Consider the following 20,289-nt stretch of genomic DNA (forward strand, 5'->3'; position numbering starts at 1 on the left):
TTTCTATTTGAAAATATTTGAAAATGTAATTTATTCTTGTGATGCAAAGCTCAATTTCCAGCATCATTACTCCAGTCTTCAGTGTCACATGATCCTTCAGAAATCATTCTAATATGATGATTTGCTGCTCAAGAAACATTTATTGTGTACAGATGTACAAAATATTTGTGAACAATATTTTTTTTCATAGAATAGAAAGTTCAAAAGAACAGCATTTATTTGAAATATAATCTTTTGTTACATTTTAAATGTCTTTACTGTCACTTTTGATCGATTTAATGCATCCTTGTTGAAAAAAAATATTAATTTCTTTAAATTCTTCTAAAAAAAATAAATAAATAAAAATTCTTACTGACCCCAGACTTTGGAACAGTAGTGTTAATAATGTTACAAAAGCTTTGTATTTCAGATAAATGCTGTTCTTTTGAACTTTCTATTCATCAAGGAATCCTGAAAAAAAGTACACAACTGTTTTTAAAATTGAAAATAATAATAAATGTTTCTTGAGCAGCAAATCATCATATTAAAATGATTTCTGAAGGATCATGTGACACTGAAGACTGGAGAAATGATGCTGAAAATTCAGCTTTTCCAACACAGAAATAAATTACATTTTATAATATATTCAAATAGAAATTTATTTTAAATTGTAATAATATTTCACAATATTACTGTTTTTACTGTATTTTTAATTAAATAAATGCAATCTTGGTGAGCAGACAAAACTTCTTTTAAAAATATTAAAAATCTTACCGATCCCAAACTTTTGAACGGTAGTGTATATTTTTTTATTATTATTATTATTATTATTTTTTATGACAATCGTTTATTCCTTATTCCTCATCTGGGATCGTGTAGAGCCTTTTGAAGCTGCACTGAAACTGACATTTGGACCTTCAACCCGTTGGTAGTCGTTGAAGTCCACTATTTATATACAGTATATATATATTATATATATATATATTTTAAATGGTAGTATATATACATTTCTTTATTAAGTTCTTTTTACACAATTTTATTTATTTTTTCTTTACAAAAAGAAAGTTTTCAACAAGCACAGTAAGTGTCAGGTCTATATGAATGGTTAATGGTACACACTCACACAAAAATCATGTAGCTCTAACCCTGGGCTCTTAATAAGTGGTGTAGCATTGGTGATCTTTACCAAACAGATTAAATCTACGCAGTCAAAGTGTGCTGGTTTGCGTCTGGGTGATGTTAATGGGACTATAGTGATGATAGAGCGGCAGCTCTTTAATTTTTCAGACTCAGGGAGAGGCTAGGTTCAAACTCAGGAAGGTTCATTTGGAGGCTGCGCTGCTAAAGAAGGAAACTCAGAGTTTGTGGTCACTGCAGTGCATTCGTTCATGCTCTTTCAAACATGTGCAAGCAGTTCTGCCCATTTAAATCCAATTACCATCTCAACCGGTCGTCATGGGAACCACCTGTGATAAACACCCCAGCACATAATGGCCCCAAACTATTTCCCAAATTACAGGCGCCCTCAATCAACACAACGAATTAGTTCTTTTCCCTTCTCTCTGCTTCTGTAGAGCAGGATACTCTATCTGAGCGCTCTTTCTCCTGAGATGCATCTTGGCTGAGTCCAGAATGCAGATCACTGTGAACACTTGAATGAAGGACCAATGCATACATTTTGCATGTTAGCAATTAAAGGTCTAGTGAACTAAAATGCATATCGAGTATTTGAACAGAATTTCGCCCATTGCCGTTTCCGTAAGAGCCGTCACAAAATATATCTCCACTTTGGCCTGCAGCTATTTTGTTTTATAAAGTCAACATGAAATTACATTAGCAACTCATTTTACTTTCATTATCTGGAATATTTTGGAATATAATGGATTGGAAATTCGCAGTTCAGCTCTACCAGAATGGAGTAAATGGTAGGTTAAAAAATAAGATGTCTTGGTGAAGTCAGATGAAAAGGAAAGTCCTTTCAGAGGTGGCGCAGGTTATGACACTTTGAATAAACATTGCAAAGATAAACAAATAAATAATGAAACATGCTTTAAAAGATCAGGAACATGTACTAAAAATTAATCGGTCTGTTTGACACACATGCGTTCATTGAAGTCTGTGAAGTTTAACAAGACGCTTGTTGTCAGAATATGCAAAATGAAAATACTTGCGGGACTTTCTAACATTTACAGATAAGGATATAACCATAAAATGTAAGTTATGCGGTGATGAAAACACATGTCAGAGGCACACGCATCTGTCAAAGCACGAGAAGGGAAGACACGGTAAACGCTTCTGCTTTAGTTTGAAGCACTTAAATATAAAGCATTCTCATGTTTCGGACAACTTGGATCATGTACATTTCCCAGAGCAGCTCGCTCTGTGTCTTCTGCTATTTTTCATATGCGTTTTGTCCATAGAAGTAGGTTATTCACTACACTATAAAAAAAACGCTGGGTTAGAAACAACCAAATTTGGGTTGAAAATGAACAAACCCAGCGACTGGGTTGTTTTAACCCACCTGTTGGGTTAAATGTTTGCCTAACTTGCTGGGCAGTTTATTTAACCCAACTATAGTTTAAAAATTACTGTACTTTTTGCTTAAAATGAACCCAAATTATGTTGGAAATTATCATTCATTAATATTTATTAATGAATAATAATTAAACAATAAACATTTATTAAATTGCTTATTAATAAATGTTCATCTTTTGATTATTATTGTTGCCTCTAGTAATTATGTGTCTAAATTTTTAATTTTCAACCTGTTTTGGGTTAATTTTAAGCCAGTCATATAGTAATTTTTAAACAATAGCTGGGTTAAATAAGACTGCCCAGCACGTTGGACAAACATTTAACCCAATCGCTGGGTTTGTCCATTTTCAACCCAACTTGGGTTGTTTTTAACCCAGCATTTTTTAGTGTACTATAAAGTGACATGACTGGCTGATGGTTTCCTGGGCACTGGGCTCTTTTATCGATTAGTTGTTGCAGCCCTACTAAAATCTAAATAGGTCAAAAAAAGTGATTTAATGTTGACTTCAATGTATCTCTGAGCATTTGAGATGTTACTGTGCATTTAAATCAATCGTCATTACAATTTCCCTGCAGATTTTCTCTATTTTATCAACATCATTATTCATAGAGTTATGAGGATTCAGCATCAGATAATCAATGAAACTGCAGTGAAGAGGCGAGGAAGTCAGAACAAAACCTACTCTAAAACAATCTCTGTGGAGTGCAGATTTATCTTATGCTCAATACTGAAAACATCTGGCAATACTGAAAAAAATCAGGCTTTTCTAAAACGATTTGAATCAATAGTTTACTCTACACTAGTCAGTGACCTATGACGGGTGTACGGAGGCGTGCGTGAGCGACACAGGGCTGCTCTACACCAATAGCACAATACGCTAGCAGAATCCCCACAGTCACAGCAGTGCAGCTTTAGGAACACTGGGTGGCTCTGTGGGCCCCACACCACGCAGGAGATTTACTCACACTACAGACCTGCCACATCTCCCCCATAAATACAGCAAACTGTGTTCCCACAGGCCACCATTTCTCTGAGTCAACCTGTCATCCAGACCACCAGATCTCAAGCGCCTGAACGAGGCACAAACAGTGTCCAGGGAGAGGATACGATTCCACAACATGCTATGAAAGTGGGGAACGTATAACGAGACTATAAGTCAACAGCCTTCGGTGAAAACGCAATGACTTTTTTACCTCTCGGATTCAGCAATCCGACCATAAATTTCTACGGTTTCACAACTGCAAACATACTGCCACTGGATTTTGCATGGTCTTCACAGATTGTACCTTTTATAAACCACAGAGGAAACTAAACAAACTTATTTCGCATAATCTCGTGCCAACAATGTGAAAAGGAGGCCTTAAGTGTATCTAAATTTACTAACTAACCATTCCCCCTATCGTGCATATTTTCCTTTATTTGGATGCTAAATTGCTTACACATGTAATGGGATATTTCGGTGCACACAACATACATATAAACCTCTTGTCCAATAAAATATACTGCCAGCAGATTTTGAGATTTTGCCTACAGCTGCAAACTACACATTGTGGTGTAGGAGAGAATCTGGCTGCTGACTGAACCTGAACATCTGCATTCAGAAGATATTCATGCTCACATCTTTCGATAGTTCAAAAAAAGTTTACTTACTGGTTGCAATTTATAGGCAGGTACGTATTTGATCCTGAAGTTGTGTGCTTTCATACTGTATTTGAACAGTTACATGTCAGCAACAGGGCACATTTCTGACCTACATTTAAATGCAAGCCATGTTCCTGATGAAAACAAACATCTTAAATCACACAAATATGGACAAACCCAGCCGTTGGGTTACATTTTTTAAGGAATGGTTGGGTTTGTAATTATTTGACCCAAATTTGGGTTGAAACAACCCAGCATTTTGTAGAGTGCAGCCTAAGCAGGTTTGCTGGTCTCCCAGCTAGGTCAGTCCAGTTTGATGGCTAGTTTTAGAGGGGATTTGGGAACTTTTCAGCTGGTCAGGCTGGGAGACCTGCTTAAACCAGCTAAGACCAGCAAATCAGCTTAGGTTAGTTTGTCTTTTTGTCAACTAACACACGTGACAAGTGCTGGCAAAATGAGTCGCAATTAGCTTTTTTTTTTGCAAAAATGAGTTACTGTTATTCTAAATATTCTAAATATCTAATATCTAAATATTCTTATTCATAAAAACTTAAAAATTATGTAGATTTGTTGGAATCTGACAAAAAATGACTGAGCTACTCCTGTTTGACGTCGATAGAGTCAATTTTGAGAAAAATCGAATTAAAGTTTTCTGAAGGTTCCAAAACAAAATCTTCTATCAACCAGACTTTAAAATCCCTGTTAATACCACCAAATTTGGCACAAACCATGTCAAAACCAAATATCTATAGGAAAAAAAAAAAATATATATATATATATATATATATATTCAACTTTTTCCATGATTCCACAATTGTTTGATTAACATTAATGAAACAGACAGCCTATATATATTAAGACCTACTGAATCACACGGATCTAATATAATGTTACACATCAGATGTTTTTCCACAACAGTTAACCAAATGTTCACTTAAGACATAACAGATAATGTTTACATGAAATACTCGCCAAGACAGATTTTTTGAAATACTGTAATTGTGTAATGTAGGATTGTGCGCTGTCTGAGGCGTCTTTGTGTGCACGCTTCAGATCTGTCAGTCAGCGCGAGTAAGATCGCTTTGTTTACATCAGCATGAGTTTGAAAATCACATTTCATTGGTTCAGATTCATGCCATCGAGAATTCACTATGAATATTCACAAAGTTGTAATGCTGCACTCTAAAATGATACCAAACTTGTGCTGAGAGGAAGCGCAAGTCGTCCAGAAGCGAGCAGAGAAAAACAGCATTTTTCATGGTCAAAGGAAAGGTACTCCTCTCAGAAAACATACAAACAAAGATACTTTTAGATGTTTAATTGCTATTTGGAGCATTGGGATCACTAGACGAGGGCTTAATGAACTCATTTTAGTGAAAACCTCAATTTCGACCAAAACTGACACTTTTCACTTGTTTTGCTTATAGCTCGAAATTAGCCTGTGCGCATTCTGACTCATTTTTCCAGCACAGGTCACATTATAGTGCATATATATATACACATATGTTTATGTATATATATATATATATATATATATATATATATATATATTCAAAGCAATTTAATGATCGTCTAACTGTTTATTTCACACTTTCAATACCTGGCATTCTCTCAGACTTTGCGGCAGTTTTACGAAACAAAGCTATGCAGCTTAATTCCTTCACCAAAACAGTGTAAACAGGTTTATTTATTCATTCCTCCTGTCAGCAGAAACAGAAAGTGCTGCGTGGGCAGTGACTCAGGCAGATGTCCGCTTTGGTTTTTGTCTGACCCACATGTACGTGGTTTCCCCGAGGCTGACAAGGTTAAGAAGCTACCGGCAAATGCCACTGCCTTCATCTAAGAACTGCACAGCAGGTCATTAACATTTCTCTGGTAGGAACTTAGTGGAGAATATTAGCTTCCTCGGACTGACCTGCCTTTGGGGGGGTTAGCGCACCCATATCCCACTACCAGGTCCAAACTGTGAATTTCAAAGTCCACCGGTGTACATCAATCAGCTCACGACCCTGGGAAACCAGCGTAATTCAAGAAAAAAAGTTAAGCTTTCTGTATATAGTTGGCTTTCTGTCAGGACTCCAAAGTCTTTGTAGCTTGTATTTATCTAAATATGTCTTTGGAGTAAATCACAAAGCTGTCTAGCTTTTTGAAACCGGCTGAGCACAGCCCTATTTTGGAAGACGCTTGGCTGGATTCAGAGAGGGTTCATTTCTCTGAAAACAATCAGTAGGCCACTTCTGAAAGCCCTGAGCCAGAGCTCTATGGTTTATGTGCTTGGGGCATGTTGAATTATTAGCCAGCTATTGTGGGTAGACAAAGCTTGCATCGCTTTACACAGCAATATAATGACACAGAGTTACAGTATTATCCCTTATTACTTGATAATCACCCTTTATCCAAATATTTTAAGGAAAAGTTCACCCAAAAATGAAAATTCTGTCATTATTTACACACCCTCATGTCAGTCCTGGCCAGTCATAATAATGAAAGAGAATGAGGGCTGGGACTGTCAAGCTCCAAAATGACAAAAAAAGCACAGTAAAAGTAGTTCATATGAATCATGCACTATATTTCCAGTCTTCTGATGACATTATGAAGAGGAATATACTGAAACTCCATCCTAGCTCTCTATTCATGAGCATTCATGAGAGAAATAGTGATTTAAGAACTTCTTTTTTTGATTCAAATCTTTTCAAAGAATCAGTCCCAGTTCCAACAACCAGTCAGTGAGTTTGAATCAGTCAGAATTGATTTAATTTCATTTAATTTCAAGTCTCAACAGTTAATAGCCCACTGGAAAGGAAGATTTTTAGTGAATAGTGAAAATATACTTCAATTTCAATTGGTTTGTAACACAAAGCTGACTTCGGCAGTGTTTTAATCTAGCACATAAGTCATATCAACTGCTTTTATGGTACTTTTATGCCATTTCGCTGACTTTTTATGATTTAAAAGCTTCAGTCTCATTCTTTATAAAGTGCAACCAGCGTGTTCTACTAAAATTCTCCTTTTGTGATGCACAAAAGAAAGAAAATCATAGAGGTTTAGAATGATGTTCCAAGAGTCAACCAATCACTTAACTGTGCCGTAAGATGTCATTACAAGACTTTAACAGCACTGTACACAGTAATTGTGTATGGAGAGCTCATTAAGGGAACCAATGAGCTAAATGGTTTCAGAGAGGTTGCAGACCTCTGGAGTCATGTTTGAGATTCAGTCTGGAGATGGTTTGTGTTTGCAAGGCTGAGAAGGCCAGAAAATTTGATGTGTGGGAGAGCGATTTGTTTCTGATAAATAAAAGAAAACAAACGCTCAAAAGGAACATAAACTTGTCAGGGAAAGGAGAAAAACAAAAGACGTACTTCATGACGCAAAAACTATGGAGGGTACAATCCTCAACTCTCCAAACTCAAACTCAATCAATCTACGCAGTTATGAAAGGCTATCGCCGCTGTTCCGTGGTCATTTCATGCTGGCTAACTGCTCGCCTCTGCCGGGATAATTGCACCCGGAAGATTAAAGAGGGAAAGTTTAAAATTGGCTGAGGGGAAGGGGACATAAGACAAGATGATGCATTCTGCTTTCCTATTCCTCTTAATGCACCAATCACATGCAACCTGAGCTTGGGGTAATGGCAGGGAGTGACTGGGTCTCATGGGTATCACTGACCGAAATATCCTACATTACCAGCGCAGAGGCCTGTCTCCGAACAGGAACTGAAGTTAATATAGGGGCCCATTTAGCTACACACTATTAATAAATAGGAGCAGGCATGTTCAGGACTGCCTTCTAATTCATCATTCGCTTTTCATTATTCGGTTTCAACGACTAGACAGACGGATCTAGCCTTCTAGGAACAGGGCAAGGGTGGGGGAACATCTAGAAACCTGACCAAACCCCTGGATAAAGACTGTATAAGTACGCTTGCATTGAGTATGAGGTGCATTTCTGAGCCCACACAGTGAAATCTGTAACTGTAACCGCAGTCTTTCCAGGCTGCAAAGAGTGCTGACCACAAATGGCCTCCGGCAGTCGTTAACGCACACGTCTCTGCAGGGCTTCTCCCCCACGACCCACAGACCTGTCTTTCTTGGTCTCCGTTGGCCAACGGCTACCATCCTCTCCCTTTCCTTCATTATTCATCCACAACGCCCTCTGCTCCCATTTCATTCCTCTCCGTCCTCAGTCTTACTCAGCGTTAAAGCGTGCTCCTTACCTTTCCCTGACCCCTGTCAGTGTTTCCAATCCTGCCGGCCACGGTCAATCCGCCTAACCCTTCCTGCGTGCGACACGGTCGGATTGCTTTCCCCAGCTGGCCGGGCTTGAGGTTTTTAATGGGAAGGTTACGGGTGAGGCCGTTCATATTGCACTAACGTCAACCAGCGTAACGAACCCTGACAAGGCAAGGTTACAAGTCCTGCCATAAACCTCTCCCGCCCTGGACAACCTTCATGAGGCGTACTCCAGTTTACATTTAGCAAATGTTAAAATGAGAGGGAACAAACATGCAGTAATTTGCTGTTGGAAAGGAAATCAATATGTCCTCAGTATCAAATTAATATTTGTAATATGTTAATGCAGTAATGAAAGTAAGGAGGTGGGTTTAACAGTAGGATAGTATTCAGGTAAGAAACACTACAGAAATTAAATAAAGATTAATGCTTACAATTAAAGTTTATTAGGCTGCTGTCACTTTAAGAGTTTATGCACAGATCCATACATACGGTTACTACTATTTACGTTCCCAAACTGACTGTGACATTTCGACATAATGCTGTGTATATTTGACCATTTAAAGGTGCAAAGTGTAAAATTTGTGATGATCTATTGACAGAAATGCAATATAATATACATAAACTATGTTTTCAGTTATGTTTTTATTACCTTAGAATGAGCCATTTCGATGTACATACACCACGGGTCCCCTTACATATTAAGTTGCCATTATGCGCTGGCATGTTTCTACAGTAGCCCTAAATGGACAAACTGCTCTACAGAGCTTGTTTAGTCACTATGTTGTTCTTCTAAATTGTTTGTGTTTTTAGAGGCAGCTTGAATCGCCACTACGTTGAATACGCACAAAGATGAAGAAGTAGTAGTAGTCGTCTGGTTTATTAGAAGCAGAGACCGTACTTTGTTAGAAGAAGAAACCTCATTTCTTTACTGGCTAACGTACTCTCTGCTGTCTCAGACGATGACATCTTTGTCTTGTATCGGCCAGGCGACCACCATAGCTTCTCTATTTTGCTTCAAAAGGGAGGGGTGAGCACTGTTGGTTGCAGTTCGCAACCTCACCGCTAATATTGACACACTGCACCTTTAAGCACAATACACCACAAAAAAAAAAAAAACCGACTCAATTTGGATTTACAAGCTGTTTGAGATGCGGCTTTATGTGTGCTCGGCACTTATATAGATCAGTGTTGCGCATGCTTTTGGTATGAGTGCGAAACCTGTGGGAATGAGTAAAATTATGCACAATTTAAGCACTATGCAACCAGAGTAAATGAGATAAGTGAGTGACAGGATGCGGGTATGTGCCAAACTGTACATTCGCCATCAGAGAATGCTGGTATCGGTGTATCGATACTACAGAAAAGGAGTATTGGAACCATTTAGGATATTTCTGTATCAATGCAGCATCCGGCGCATCCATGCATGAAACTACAGGAATTGGTTTGGAAATGAGACTGTCAAAAAGTCATGACTGCTGTGACCAAACATGTGTCATACAGTATATGAGCAATTGTAGTAGCTTGTGAATGATGAGCAAAGACACTCATGTGTAGTAATATTTTAAACTATTACATAAAAAAAGCTTCAAATGCCAGTATCAGGGCCAACCAGTCGCTGCCTCATGGAAACATTTTAAAAACACAAAGCTGCTTGCAGAACTTAATGGTGCTCTAGAGTGACTACCGTGTCACAATCGGCTTCAAATAAACACTTGTAAAGCTTAACCTTTGCTCTGGCACGGGCCTGACCTGAACACGCTAGTTTCATTGACGATTGTAAATTCATAGATGAAGCATTCTCCGACTGGTGAGCCAAAAAATGTCCCTGATTCAAAGCAGAGCAGGAAAATATTCAGAATAAGAATGTCGTTTATCCAAGAAAAATATTCCCTCCAGCACACCTTCTCCTCCCCATCAAGAGCACAGGGAGAGGTTGTGTCACATTAAGCATGGCTCAGACCCCCGGTCCATCTAAAAGAATCACATCTGGATGAGCTAAAGGAATAACACAGAATATCCCTGCACTGACAGCGTCCTTTAAACAGTGTTTGGGAAAGTCAAATATTTAAGCAAGATCCTTTCCAGTACAATGATCAAAATTCAAACAGTGGGAAGTTCGACCGCAAGCTTTTCCAGGCACGGATATCAAAGGAAAGCAATGACTTACAGGCGGCCCAACTTGGGTGTGGATTGGAACAGCAGCTCCGGCAGGACCTGCAGCCGGTTCCGGTTCAGGCGGCTGTGAGGAAGAGAGGACAGGGAAAGGGCAAGAGTTAGCGTGGTCAAAACTTCAGGAGGGAAGAAATGAAACGTAAGATGTTGTGAGAACGACCTTATGCGGAGCACAGATCAGTGGGTATGTGTTTGTGTAGTTAGACTATCCAAGGCAGAAAGAGAGAGTGAAAACCAGGGAAACAAAGACGGAAAGGTCGTTTGACTTGCACATCGATATGCGGGCAACTGAATAACTAGATGGATGAGACAACAAGGCAAACACAAACGACACACGGACAGACCAATCCATCTTTCTGATTAAAGAAACAAGTCGGGGCAGCATTGCTATCAGGATCGGCAGCATCACGACAGGCCAATAGCTACATCCTGAGGTCAGGAGTCACATCTGTGCAGGGGCTGATGGGAAATAAATGTACTTCCTCTGAAGATGGCCTAGGTTATCTCCAGTAGTGCTCTTTAAAGGCTATTATCACTCACATGAGCCTGGCCAGACGGACTGTGGGATTTGGTAGGATGACCCTTATCACGGGAGTATGGGTTTTGATGATAGGATGCAGGGTCATGGAGCAGACCAAAGGTATGTGGAGGAGGAACATTACTTTTTTGGAGGATCTACAACCTTTTTGGCTCCTTGCTGCAGCCTTCAAGTAAACTCTTCAAGTAGAAGAGTTGGCTTTCTTATAGTGAGACTTCAACTACAGACATGAGGCTAGACAAATTTACCATGACCATCATTTTGTCTGACTTGTATGGAATCTTGCAATCAGTGCTGGGTAGTAACTGATTACATGTAATCTAGATTAAGTTATCAGATTCCAAAAAATGAAGCACTTGTAATTATGTTTTAAAAGTAACCTAAAAGTAAATCAAAAAGAAGTCATATTATAGTACATAGTAGGGGTGTGACGAGACGGGTATCTCACAAGACGAGACAAGACTCGAGATTGAGTTCACGAGAACGAGACGAGACGAGATTTTTACGCACTATTTTTAAGAAATCCTCAATGGCGAAATACATGACTAGAAAAAATATTCTGCAGGTGTATTTGAAATGTTTTAACTAATCATCTTAGTAATGAATGTCATTTCAGTTCTACTTTCTGAGTATGAATATTCAAAGTGCAAATAAGACCAAATTTTTCTTTGATACAGAGCTGAGACATGGTAACAACTACACTGCCCAGCCTAAAATAACTTTCATATTGGAAGATATCTGCATGCATCAGGGAGCCGCTTTCAAAATGCGGGGTATTGAAATCGCGTTTAATGCAATGTTAATTGAACACGAGATCTCGTCACACCCCTAGTACATAGTAGAAGTAATCATCCAGCACTGCTTATAATTGTGCTAGACAAATCTGTGGGTTTATTTAGAATTTAAATATATATATATATATATATATATTTTGTCCGATACCGTTAACCAATAATTCTCCATATTTGAAAGCCGATAACCGATATATTGGCCGATAAATCAAAATCAAAATTTTTATATAATTTTTGAGAGCCTGATTACAAAAACAAAAGTCTCACCATTAAAATCCATGTCCCAAGCACACAATTATAATGTTCTCATTATAATATTATGTACCCTATATGACAGACTTGTGCTGTACATTGCACTGTATTTTCCTTTTTGAAGTGATTTCAATCATATTTCAAGCAATTCAAAATCATAATGACAAACAGTGTGCATCTGAAGTGTCTCGGCTGAAGGAAATTATCCATTATTTATAGGCTTTAATGTATCGGAGAAATTTTCTTATTGGGCCGATAATGATAACATTTAAAAAATGGCCGATACCAATATGGTGGCCGATATATCGGGCATTCCTAATTATATGAAGGGAGGATATCGGTTATTTATTAGTACTTATAAAGCACATATTAATGCCTTATTCTGCATGACCGTATTCTATATCCCATAATCCTACCCAATACCTAAACTTAACAACTACCTTACTAACAATTAATAAGTAGTAATTAGAAGTTTATTGAGGCAAAAGTCATAGTTAATGGTTATTTAATAGTGAGAAATGGACCCTAATCTGGACCTTAAGTGTGACTAAAAAAATCTTAATTATGTGAAAAAAAAATTTTTTTAAACCACATAAAAAACAAACATGAAATACAAATAGTACATTCATTTTCTTTGCCATGGATACTCTTAATTGTCATTATTGAATTTAGTTCAGATACTTTGATGTGTACCTCAAAACTTGACCCACCATGTTTTATAAACTAGGCCATCTATTTTTTAGCACCATGTAAAGTCACAACATGCAGCATGAAAAGCTTTCTGTTCTTTCTGTTTCTGTATCATTAATTCTAAAGCACTTGCTCTCATAGAGGGGTCAAGATATTTATATGTCTGCTGGGTTACAACAACAACAACAACAACAGAAAGTCACACTCGAGTGTCAGATGGAGGGAATGCATGTGGACACACTGGCTGTCTCGCGGCCGAGAGTGGGTCATTGAGTTAAATGCTGTGAAATTCCAAATCCGAGTGATACACTGAGGAATGTAGATCTTAAGACTCAGATAAACCAGACCCACAAACCCACCACAGAGACAGATTCTTCAGAGGTGGTAAACGGACTGACAATCTTCGGTTCTCTTCGTGATTGCTGCTGATTTTGATGTACGTTCATCGCTAACACGTGGCGGCAGCTGCCGACAGAACCGTGCAAACATTTATGAGGAATGAAACGCACTGAGACATTAACACATAAACAAACTCAAGGATGCTAGCACAGGCCAACCGCAGTCCAGACATTCTTTGACCTTGTCCAACTGCAGTAATAGCTAGAATGTTTGGTCTGACCCAATGGTCAATTTCACTGGGAAGTGTTAAGATTCTCACCAGAAAAGAGCAAATGGCTGCACTCCAGATGTCAGGGGGCAAACAAGCACGTAAACCCACTGGACTTAAAAAAGGAAAGTTATGGAGGTCACCTCAAAAATTCCCAAAGTTCCTTTCGCCTTTGTGAAGATGTTTCAGATTAAAGCCGACAAGGTCAATGTGTTGCTCATAAACAGCTACAAATTCTTGTCCAAAACTCACATGCAGAAACATGTGGAATATGTATCATGACAGCACACTTCAATCATTTCCTCTATTTTTATACTTACATTCTCTCAAGCTGTCTGAGTTCCTGAAACGCTCCTCTTTCGATCACACTTATTTGATTGTTCTCCAGATGTCTGTGGGGGGAAAAAAAGAACTTCATTATCCAATCAACTCCAGCGATTCAGCTTCATCTGACATTGATCAGCCTCTCCGAGTGATTGAAATGACAGTTGAAAGAGGACTAGAGGACCTCATGACTTCGCTTTGTCACAATAGTGACTGATAAGCAAACAGCCTTTTTCTCATGAAAACCAGAACAGATTTCTCTCTGATTTTATGAAGTGTGCGGTTGCCTCAGCAGACCCTCATTCGTGTCCAGCATGCCTGTGACGGCGTTCCGGAGGGTATTTTCAGAGCTCTCCTCTACTCTGAAGACTTTGTCATATTTCAGGGCCCTTAAAATTTTCCAGATGCTTTACAAAGACAGCACATCTCCATGGCTATTTCTTGTTTATATTCGAGTCTCTTTGAATTAGAGCAACGCGCAGACACACGCATACAACGCACACGGCTGCTAAATTATATTCGGCACCGGATAATACAAGCAATCCTCCAAAAAGAGAGACAATCAAGAAGCGAAAGACATCCTAAAGTGCCTCTAAAGTGGACTTCCGCTTTCTGGGGTTATAAATGATGTTTTTAAAGCAAATGTTTAGACACGCAGTTGTTTTTACAGCTATAATCCATGTTTTGTCATATCATTCTGTCAGGAAGAGATGAGACACTTGGCTACGCTTACGAATACGATCCAGCATGGTGAGGCCAAAACACAAGCGATCAGGAGGAGGCTGAATTGATTTCTTTGAAATAATGGCATTCTTTGCTGGTACCAAACATATCATATAGTCTGCATCTAACATAAATTTAAGTCTGAGTAACTATCTGGCTCATTCTTACAAATGGGGGATCAACCCCACCGTGGTTTATGTATTTGCATTAAACGTAATCCCTTTCGATCCTGAACAGATGGGTTTTGGTGTGTGCTGAAGAATAATAACAGATCTTTTTCTTCATTTTTCAGCATCTCTCCTTCTTTCTGTTCTTTGTCTTTCTCATCATTACTGAAATGTTTTGAAGTTTTGCATAGAAACACATGGGACGCAGGCAAACACCTATGCTTTCACAGGGCCTGACAAGAGAGGAGAAGACCTCTCAATTGAAAGGGTGAAGCAAGACACATGGTACTGCTGGAATAGTCTTTGTTATTCTTGCCTTAAGCGTTAACCAAGTGCTGGTTTATAGGCAGGACTCAGGTCAGTGCAGATGGCGCTTCCCTGAGGACTTTAGAATGGGAAAAATCTATGACCCAAGGTAAGGTCATTCTTTAATTTCAATACGAAATTATTGTTCAATTATTAAGAAAAAAAATAAGAATGTAATATTAATGTAAAATAATATAATATTTTTAAACAAAACTACTCAGTGCTTATGAATGTTGAAAAACATTTGTCCCCCAAATAAAGTCACATGGTGCAACCAACATGTATAAATAATTTATCCGTCCACATATTTTTTAAAAAATCGTAATCTTTAAATCAAAATAACTTCCCCTCCCTCTTGCAGTGACATCTCATCTGTTCTCTGATGACGCGTTTACTGGCGTGAGGGCAGGGCAGCCTGTCGCAGCAATAGCAAACCACAACAATCAAATCAATTCCCAATGAACAAAGTCAAGTCCCACCCTACATTTTTCTTGTTTGAGAAGCTGTTTATTACAAACACTACTTCTGAAACTCCTCTCGATCACCATCCTCACCTGAATATAAGTTTCTCCTGTTCTCAACTACATTTCCCATGACCCCGTGCCTGGACTGATTCCTGCACACTTGTTTTTCCCATTACTGTGATTATTTAAGCTCTAAGGCCCTGTTTACACCTGTATTTAACGTCGTCCACTTGTGATCCGATCGACTGTCACTTTAAGGCCAAATACACGGATCCAATACACTCATACACCTCCGGTAGTCTCCCAACTGTTTACATTCACTTAAGACATAACTGACTGTGTTTACATGAGTACTCGCCAAAACTGATATTTTGACATAATTTTGTGTGTATTTGTATGGAGCCCTGCACATGACATGCAAGAAAAAAATTTAATCATACGCACAATTTACTATTTCATTCCCTCAATTTGCTAAATCGCGTGCACGATTTATTATTTTGTTCCCTCGATTTGCTAAATCATGTGTGCAATTTACTATTTCTTTCCCTCGATTTGCTAAATCGTGTGCACGATTTACTATTTCGTTCCCTCTGTTTGCTAAAGCATGCTCACGATTTACTGTTTCGTTCCCTCATTTTGCTAAATCGCGAGCACAATTTACTAATTCGATCCCCGAATTTGCTAAATCGTGTGCACTATTTACTATTTCGTTCCCTCGTTTTGCTAAATTGCGTGCACAATTTACTATTTTGTTCCCTGGATTTGCTAAATCGTGCACACGATTTACTATTTCGTTCCCTGGATTTGCTAAATCATGTGCATTATTTACTATTTCGTTCCCTCATTTTGTTAAATCGCGTGCACAATTTACTATTTCGTTCCCTGGATTTGCTAAATCGTGCACACGATTTACTATTTCGTTCCCTGGATTTGCTAAATCATGTGCATTATTTACTATTTCGTTCCCTCTGTTTGCTAAAGCATGCGCACAATTTACTATTTCATTCCCTCGGCTTGCTAAAGAACGCGCACGATTTACTATTTCGTTCCCTTGATTTGCTAAGTTGTGCACTCTATTTACTATTTCGTTTCCTGGATTTGCTAAATCGTGCACACGATTTACTATTTCGTTCCCTGGATTTGCTAAATCGTGCACACGATTTACTATTTCGTTCCCCGGATTTGCTAAATCATGTGCATTATTTACTATTTTGTTCCCCCTGTTTGCTAAAGCATGTGCACAATTTACTATTTCATTCCCTCAGTTTGCTAAATCGTGTGCACTATTTACTATTTCGTTCCCTCATTTTGCTAAAACGTGTGCACAATTTACTATTTCGTTCCCTGGATTTGCTAAATTGTGTGCACTGTTTACTATTTCGTTCCCTCTGTTTGCTAAAGCATGCGCACAATTTAATATTTTGTTCCCGCGTTTTGCTAAATCGCGTGCACAATTTAATATTCTGTTCCTTGGATTTGCTAAATCGTGTGCATGATTTACTATTTTGTTCCCTCATTTTGCTAAATCTTGCGCATGATTTAGCCTACTATTTTTTTCCTGCATGTCACGTGCAGGGCTCCGTTTATTTGTCCATTCATGCGGCAGCTTTCTGTGTGCGCACCGGACTGAATTGAGCCCTCCTTCATGTCGTCATGCTTTTTCCACATTTATCCATATGTCTGCTCATCTCTTTCTCCCAGATGTTAACATTTTTTAATGTTTTATGAGACATGCAGAAAGCGTATGCCAACTTATGTCCCGCTGGGTAGATCAGCACGTTACAATTCATTCAAATGTGCGCATCTACCACGACTGGATCTCTTCCCAAATCGTCCCTCGCTAACATTTTCGTCTCGTTTTTATTTGTTGATGAAAATGTCAATAGATTATTTTCATCATAGTTTTTGTCATTCAAAATTGGTTTTTATTTAGTTAATGTCTCATTTTTGTCAGTGGAAAAAAGTCGAAAATTATTCATCAACAAAATGAACAGGATGAAGCTTGTGCATGGAGAGTGCATAGCTGAGATTGGAAGCTTGTCTTGCACTATCAGACAGAGCAAGTCTTCCAGAGAGATAAAGGGGTGCCAAGGCTGTTCACAGGTCCCAGGGAGAGGCTGCTTTTGGTGCATGCCATGACCGTTAATCACAAACCACCTTAAACTGCCTCCGTGCTGCCCGCCAGCCACTGCCTCTGCTTACGACTGCTCTCTTGGGCGTTTATTTTACTCCTCTTTTTTTCACTTGTTTATTTTTATATCCATTCCTCTCTTTTTACGGGCTCTCATTCAGGAAGAAAACAGCACGGAGAAATACATGATTACAGTCATTAAGCTGCAAGAACACTTTCTCTAGAGGAACCCAACTCGCTGGATCACGGCTGCCCTGCGCCTCTCCAAAGAGCCCTCCTCATTTTTTTATTTTAAAAGTTCACCTTTCTGGTATGGAACATATCGTTACATATTCTTCAAACTCAAGAACAAGTTCGAAGATTGACTGCATCCAAGGCAATGACTTCACGCGAGGTTCAGTCAAAGGGTCACGTTAAACGTGTCGGATTTACTCAGCTTAAATGTCAGTTTGTTTTATTATGACTTGTGCCGTAATCCTCCCGGCTTTCAGCCTCGAACCCTTTGATGGCTTTGACTGTAAAGACAACACGGAAGAGGAAGGGCACTTGGGAGTTAAAGGAAGGATTAACCATAAGAGCGAGAGATACAGAGTGACATCTTACAGCACGCGTAGGTTCTTGAGGCCAGTGAAGTCCACTTTGGTGATCCGGGTGATGTTATTCCTGTCCAGATCCCTGGAAAGAAAAGGGAGAGGGGATGGAGAAAGAAGTTAAAAGCTTTTCATTTCACTTATGCTTTCAAACATGATTTTTCAAGTCTTCGAGTCTGTAAACAGAGAATTTAAATGCAGAGGCTCCCTGGCAGTGCCTCGACGGCCCCGACTCGCACCAGATGCCCGCGGGGCATCGCTGTTCAAAGCTGGCGTCTGCCAGGGAGAATTACTGCCATGCTGCAGGTTACCGAGTCTGAGAGGCCGACTTCAGCTCTGCCACTCTCACATTCACTGCGCTGGAGGCGACTCGCTTTCAACATGCAGCTATTGAACTGCCTCGACTCTAAACGTTCACATACACACACGTCTCAGGGTCACGTCAGCGTACACCTGCCCTGTTTTGTCTATACAATGACTGTATACAATGCAATCTCCTTTTTCTTTTCCATACAAAAAAAAGGCTCATATTTTGTCCTGTATGTAAGCAAAGATGTGTGTAGAAGAAACTGCTTGAGAGAGACGGATTGCATGGAAACATTTTTGTTTGGAAAACGTCTCTTCTTGCAACTGAGTGAATTATATATATTACCAAACTAAGTATTTTTCCACTCTAAGCAATATCTTATCCTTTTCCCAGACTGTTATTTTATCAGTTGTTTTAAGCGTGTCTAAAACTGTATACATTCACTGAAATGAGTATACAGGCCTATGGATACGAACGTACTTCCTCTGTGGGCGCTGTTTACTGGAGCTCCGCCACACTGAAAAGATTAACGTTGAGAAATATACAGTGACATATAATGACACACGCATACACTTACACACTGACGTGGGGCCGTCTCAGTGTGTTTCTCATAATATACATAAACATTTATAAATCTGATTTAAAGCCATATTGGATTTCAAAAGATTTCCGCAGAACCACAAAACGCACATCAAGCAGACTAATATGAGCCATAAAGGGAAACATATTACAGGGGACAGGCCATTTACAGACCCCGGATTCCATAACATGATCCTCTTTTAGATGGCGGCAGCATTTTTGGGAATCAAATGTGTGTAGGAAAAAGCTGTCTAGGTAGGCAGCACACTCGGTTTAGAGACACAGCCCTCATCTGCTTTGAAATCCGAACGTGACATGATTTTTTCACACCCACTTTTCAGCATAAAGATAAAGAAATGTGAATTATCTAAATAATAATAAAAAATAAATAAATATATTCCTATATGGCCTAGAATTTTCTGAACAACTGCTAATTAAGCATGTTACGAGTTTGAGAGTTCCCAGCATGAATGCATTATGTAATTACTTAGTTATAAGATTATTGCTGTATTGTTTGCTGACTTTATGTATCCTGGCGTGTTTTGCTGTGTAGTAAAGAGCTCATTTCATTTAACAGGGTTGAAGTTTTTGAGGTAGATTAGTATGATTTTTTTCTTAAAGAAATTATTTATTCAGCAAGGACATTGAGCAAACATCACAGTAAATACATTTATATTGTTTCATATGTTTTTTTTTTTTTTTTCAAAAAAAGTGATGTTTTTTTTTTATTTTTTATACATCAAAGAATCCTGAAAAAACATATATCAGAGTTTCCACAAAAAAATTAAGCAGCAGAACTGTTTTCAACATTGAGAACAATAAGAAATGTTTCTTAAGCATCAAATCAGCATATTAGAATGATTTCTGAAGGATCATGTGACACTGAAAACTGGAGTAATGATGCTGAAAATTCGGCTTTGCATCAGAGGAATAAATTACATTTTACAATATATTCAACTGGAAAACTATTATTTTGAATTGTAATAATATTTCACAATTTTTACTGTATTTTTCATTAAATAAATGCAGCCTTGGTGAGCAGAAGAGACTTTCAAAAACATTTTAGAATCTTGCCGAATGATAGTGTATGTGATTTAAGTGTTGAGGTCTATTTGCATGTGAAGTTATTGTATAAAAAGACTTATTTGCAAATATTTAATGAGTTGCTCAATGCTCTAGTTAGTGCGGTTAACAGCCTTTATGAAGCTTGGACATTTTAGTTTCCATTCCTTTTAATTGAATAAAAATGATCTTTAC

The 20,289-nt window shown here is 38.5% G+C and overlaps 1 protein-coding gene across 2 annotated transcripts in view; it reads right to left on the bottom strand.

Moving 5' to 3' along the window:
* Positions 1 to 20,289, bottom strand: part of slit3 (slit homolog 3 (Drosophila)) — a 216,629-nt gene that overhangs the window by 187,853 nt on the left and 8,487 nt on the right. For both annotated transcript variants that reach the window (XM_048175935.1, XM_048175934.1), the window contains exons 2-4: positions 18,160 to 18,231; positions 13,762 to 13,833; positions 10,559 to 10,630 (exon numbers count right to left, since the gene is read on the bottom strand). In XM_048175935.1, the coding sequence (XP_048031892.1) occupies positions 10,559 to 10,630; positions 13,762 to 13,833; positions 18,160 to 18,231 (216 nt within the window). The remainder of the gene's footprint in view (positions 1 to 10,558; positions 10,631 to 13,761; positions 13,834 to 18,159; positions 18,232 to 20,289) is intronic.

Source organism: Megalobrama amblycephala, linkage group LG23 (genome assembly GCF_018812025.1).
Source record: "Megalobrama amblycephala isolate DHTTF-2021 linkage group LG23, ASM1881202v1, whole genome shotgun sequence".
Lineage (NCBI taxonomy): Eukaryota > Metazoa > Chordata > Actinopteri > Cypriniformes > Xenocyprididae > Megalobrama > Megalobrama amblycephala.